Source organism: Colobus angolensis, unplaced genomic scaffold (assembly GCF_000951035.1).
Source record: "Colobus angolensis palliatus isolate OR3802 unplaced genomic scaffold, Cang.pa_1.0 Scaffold143, whole genome shotgun sequence".
In the NCBI taxonomy this organism is placed as follows: domain Eukaryota; kingdom Metazoa; phylum Chordata; class Mammalia; order Primates; family Cercopithecidae; genus Colobus; species Colobus angolensis.
In genome coordinates this window covers 1038892-1044365 of record NW_012114522.1, presented here as the reverse complement: position 1 = coordinate 1044365, position 5474 = coordinate 1038892, and the positions used below count along the sequence as shown (strand labels likewise).

General features: G+C 61.8%; 1 protein-coding gene across 1 annotated transcript; it reads right to left on the bottom strand.

Annotated features, from left to right (window-relative positions):
* Window positions 1–1240: 1240 nt before the first annotated feature.
* HMX1 (H6 family homeobox 1) lies at window positions 1241–5470 on the bottom strand (the record flags this gene model as incomplete). Its single annotated transcript, XM_011935441.1, has 2 exons — window positions 1241–2523; window positions 5377–5470. Coding segments are annotated over 2 exons (747 nt in total), but the record flags the coding sequence as incomplete, so codon positions are not given.
* Between the last annotated feature and the right edge of the window lie 4 nt (window positions 5471–5474).

Below are 5474 nucleotides of genomic sequence, written 5' to 3'. Positions count from 1 at the left end.
GAGAATGGACTTCCTGCTTTAGCCAGGAAAGCAGCTGGGGCAACCCCAAAGCAGGGAGGGAGCCCAGACACAATCCTGGGAAGGGCTGGAGAAGGCCCAAGCAGCAACAAGCCTGCAGGATGGGGACTGGGTTTTGGGGTAGGGCTGCTTCGAGGCCAAGCATCGCAGCCCCCTCTAAGAATCTCTCAAAATGCCCACCCCGTCATGACGCAGGGCCTGGAACCCACAGGTGTGGACCTGAGGGCCCAGAGGCTGAAGGAGGCCCCTTGGGCTTGCTGGAACCCTGGCCTTCCAGTAAGGAACCAAATAATGGGCCAGGGTGGGGGCGGGGACTTGGAGGACATGATTCTGGATCAGGAGCTGGATGGTAGAGACACACAGATGCACGGACCCCAGACCCACCATACAGTCTCCTCGGCCGTCTGGCGCTACTTTGATTGCCCCAGGCCCAGCGTATGGCCTGGCGGCTGCCCATCTCGCCTGGGGAGTGTCTGCACCCAAGTGAAGCAGGGGAGGGAGACGGATTTTCTTAGGAGCTCAATTCTGCCATGGAAGTGACCTTTTCAGACCCCTACAATGTCTTTCTCCTAAGCTCAAACACACACCAGTGTCCCTCCCCCACCCAAGGCAGGGCCCAAAAGTAGCCAGGTTGGGGCTGACAGAGGTAGGGTGGCCCCAGTGGCCCAGAACAGGGAACAAGCTCTCCTTCACAGCCCATCATCACCAGCCATGAACAGCTTTGCCCACCGCCTGAGTCCTCCAGCTGACCAGAGACTGCAGGCCAGGAGGAAGGCCCGAGGCAAGAGCACAGTGGCCTGACCTTGAGTGCCACGGCTTTGTTTTGGCCCAAAGAAAAATTCCATACGAGATAGGAAAGGGCTGTGTACACGCGGCGCCACACAGTGGAGCCGCTGTGACAAATGCCAGCGACATTCGGTCGGCCTCTGCCTTCACCTGCTCCTGCCTTTTGGTTTCAGTCAAGGCTCTAGAACTTCCTTTGGACACACCACTGTCACTTCTTTCTCCCTACTCCCGGCTGCTGGCCCTTCCCTGTGGCGTGTCATAGAAGAGGGGCACAGCGCCCACCACCTCCGACGAGGGTCTGTCTTGCCCACCTGCACCTGGCCCAGCCCTGGGCTCCAGGTGTCCCCAGTCAGCACTGAAAGGTGCTCCCAGGAGGGAAGGCACCTACCGCAGCTTCAGCTGTCCCTGCCCTCATGATCACAAAGCAGTGAAACTGTCCAGAAAATGTCCCTTTTTATTCCATACGCAAATAAGTAGATTCATTTAGAAAAACAACCCAGAGGCCTCCACGTTTGCAGAGAGCCCCAGCCTGCCTGCTCCTGGAAGGGAAGATGGGACCCACAGGTCCAGGGTCCTTTCTCCACCAGCACCCGCGGGAGGGGCAGCACAGCCCTCCGCCGGCCGGCTGTCTGGGTCCCAGGAAAAGGACGTTTAGTGTTGGGGGCAGTCTGTGGGGACAGTCACCGCGCAGCCTTGGACAGCCGGTTCCGAGTTTTCCTTTGCTGTGCTGGGCTTGGCCTGAGGGCAGCTGCCCCGGATGGCCGTGGCCGACCGCTCCTTGCTGAGGCCAGGGGTGGCCGTGGCTGCGCAGCCCAGAGTCTCTGCATTGCCCCCTGTTCGAGTGGGGATCCAGCCTGGCAACTGGGTGGGGCGTCCCATTACATTCTAGAGGCGCTCCCCACAGGGGCTGAGGACCCCCGGCCGAGGCCTGCGCTCCCGAGGTGTCTAGAAGGCCACAGGAGCGTCCATCCCTCCCCCTAACGCTCCCTGCGCCCCGTGCCTGCCGCTGGATCGCGCGTCCACACACGACCACAGGGTAGCAGGGAGAGGGCCCGGCGGGCGGGGCTCACACCAGGCCGGGCATCTGCGCCCGCAGAAAGGGCACGGAGGCGGCGGCCGGGAAGGCGGCCAGCGGGTAGGCGAGGGCTCCAGAGAAGCCGAGCAGCGGTGGGGGCGGCGCGGGCGCGGCGGGAGCCAGCGAGAAGGGCAGGGTGGCCGGGGGCCCAGCGGCGGCCGCGGCAGGGGGACTTTCGTGGTAGAGCACGGGCACGCGAACCAGGCGCTGCGCTCCCGGCGGGGACAGGCTGGCCGCCTCCAGCTCGGCCGCCAGCTGTCGCTTCCACTTGTTGCGGCGGTTCTGGAACCAGATCTTAACCTGCGTCTCGGTGAGCTGCAGGGAGGCGGCCAGGCCGGCACGCTCTGCGCTGCTGAGGTAGCGCTTCAGGTCGAAGGTGGACTCCAGCTGGAAGACCTGGCTGCGGGAGAAGACTGTGCGCGTCTTCTTCTTTCGGCCGCCGCCCACGCCAACACCGCCGCGTGTCTCCCCCGCCGCCGCAGGGACCTCGGCCAGCTCCGACGCCTCTTCCGCGCCGGCCACCGGGCCCCGCGCCGATAGCTCCGCTGCCTCCCGCTGCACTGCTCCCGGCCCGGGGCCTCGCGACCAGGCGCCCTCAGCACGGCCCATCTCCTCGCCCGTCTCCGGTGAGTCCCGGTCGCTGGCTGCAGGGGAGAGAGGGGCACCACCGTTGGTTCCAGGGCACTGATTACCAGACTCAGTCACTGAGGCCAGCCGTCCCCACCTTGAGGTCGCCCACAGCCACAAGCAGGGAGACTTTCCAGCACAGGGCTGGGCACCCAGCCGCTCTGGGGATGCACACAGAGGCAGAACCATAGGAGGCAGCCCAGAGGCCAGGGAGCAGCTCCAAACCAACACCCCACAACACACACACAAATACAAACGCACACCCATGCCAGAGGACAACGAAGGATGCAGAGCAAAGACACAAAGATACTACACACGACAAGCAGGCTGACCCCGGTGAGCACTTCCCACTCCCAGCTGCTCCACGGGTGGCCTGGAAAAACACACAAATCTCCCGCAGAAGCCCCTGGACAAGAGGAAAGAAGTCCTTCCGAGAAATGTACACACCGAAAAACAAGCACAGGACACCCCCTGCCACCTGGCACCCAGCCCCACGCCAAGGCCCCCAGACAGAGGAATGAAGAGCTCGCAGGCCTCTTCCTGCGCCCTCTGCCCGCTTGCACAGAAACATTCCATAGTAGGAGGACAAAACAATGCAAAGGATCCCCAAAAGAGAACTCCCATCAGGTGAGGCCGTCACCCCCACACCGCATATTCCTGTAGCCCTGACCCAGTGCCCACAAGGCAAGTCCACACCAGCCACAATCATGCTCAAAGGGAACACGGGCACATGCCACTCCAAAGCAACATGCAGCAGCTGAGCCCTGCCCCAAACACCTTCTAGACTGGAGGTTCGGCCTCATGGGTTTGGGGGTAGAGAAGTTCACGGGGGGTGTCTGAGTTCATGTTCCAAGTACCAAGCTCCCCTACTCATCTCCCAGAAACAAGAAGAGACCCACAGGGCTGGCAACGGATGATGTCAGGTTACAGATGCCAGCTGGGACCCAGAAGCGCTTGCCCAGACTGAAGAGGGCAGCCATCTCCCACTGCAGGGCTCCAGAGGCTGACTCGGACCCGCTGCTTTTCTGCCTTGGTCTGGAGCCTCCCTTGCAAAGGGCAGGCCCTGGTTGACAGGTTAGACGTGGAGGCAGAGTTTGGCCTGGCCCTGGGCCCTTGGAACGCTGTGCACTTGGCTGGGTGTGTGCTTGCAGTGTATTTGCAGCGTTTGCACGCTCATGCAAGGGGAGTACACACTGGTGGGCTTCTGTGCGTGGTTCCAGCTCTGTGCCTCGTACCCAAGGAGTGTGCACATCCCACTCATGCCTGTGGCCAATCCCCATGGTGTGTGCCCTCACAGCGCCCACAGAAGAGTCAGGTAGCAGGTTGTGGTGCATGCTACTAGATCTGGGGAGTCCCTGCCTCCCCACAATACCCCAAACTCACAGAGGCCATGTGCTGTCACAAGGCACTAGGCTGACTTGTCAGCTCTGGTGAGGAAGCGGGACCCTAACCCGCATGGCACGAAATAAGTGGGAGCCGCCTCTGCAGAGGTGCGGGGTGCCACCTGGGCTGCAGGAGGGGATGCCCTCCAGGGATGAGCGGATAACAAATTTCACCCTGAGAAGCCCTTTCCAGAATCTCTCCCAGAAGGGCACTAGACAGAGTCCCTTGATTTCTGGGAAACCACGGAGGCCCTGCTCTAGTGCACGTGAAGGGGGTGGGGGCCTGGACTTCCTGAGTGTGAGTATGTGGGTCCTTTTGCAAGGGGACTCTCTACAACATGGAAAGGGTTGTCTAACGAGTGGGGGTCATAGGCCACTTACTCCCCAGCACACATTGATATTCACACAGAGGACAGCATGGATCCCAGAGCCAGAGCTTGCAGAGGGACCACGTCCTCAGCTGGCCTCAAGGTCCGAAGGCTGTGTTAGGGGTGGGGGGCTGGCTAAGCCAGGGCTTGGGAGGTTGGACTGGCTTTCCTGGCCTTCCTCCCAGGGGTCTTCCTAAAGGGCAGGTCCAAAAGGGAGGCAGTGACCCTGGAACCCTGGGGAGGGGAAGCAGACCTAACGGGTCAGATACCCAAGCAAGGGGGCAGAGGGATTCTGGAGTTGAGAAGTCCCCAGCCCCATTCTCGAGCCCGCAGCAGGGAACAAAGGCAGGGAGGGGGAGGGGCAGAAAAAGAAGAGAGAGGGGTTGGACTGGGGGCTTCAGAACAGGCTCCCTTCTTGCCTGGCACAGCCCGTGCCCCTCAAGGACTAAGAGGGAGGCCCAGGCCCCTGCCCCAGGCTGTCTGCAGCGGGCACAGGGGAAACGGGAGTCTGCGGGGGCACAGCTGCCGTGTTAAAAGGCTCCCCTCCCCAGCCCCACCCCCACAACATTGCGCCCTCTGCTCAGTGCCCCCGTTTATTTTTCCACGTCTGACGCTACTTTGTCTCCCTTTCCCTCCATCTCTTCCTTCTCTTTTATCTCTCAGATCACCCTTGGGGTTCTTTTTCCTGCATCTTCCCTTCCCCCCACCCCACTCTCTCTCTCGAAGCACATTCCTTTCTTCCTCCATCCTCCCATTTTCTTTTTCAGCCTCTTTCACCTTCTCCTGTATCTTTCCCTGTCCTCTTTCACTCTCCTTTCTCTTTTCTTTGGCCGCCTGTTGTCCCCTGTGCCCAGATTCCCTGGGAGCAGAGGAGCCCGGCAATGGGTGAAGCTATGGCCTGCAAAATCTCCTCGTTAGCGGAGCTCCTGCCCCAGAGGGTGGGCCTCCAAACCAGCCCAACCAGGGTTCCGTGGGGGCCCCACACGGCCCAGACGCCGTTCCACAGAAGGGCGAGGATGGCCCAGAACAGGCGGTGCCAAGCCCGAAGTCCCTGAGCAAATGCTCAGGGAGGAAGTCGAGCCCCGCCGCCTGGCCCACCCCTCCTCGCGCCCTCACTCACTGTCAGGACTGAGGCCGCCTCCGTAGCCACCGTGCGCCCGTGGGTACCAGCGCGCTGCGCCTCCGCAGCCCAGAGCGAAAGGCGGACCGGGACCGGGG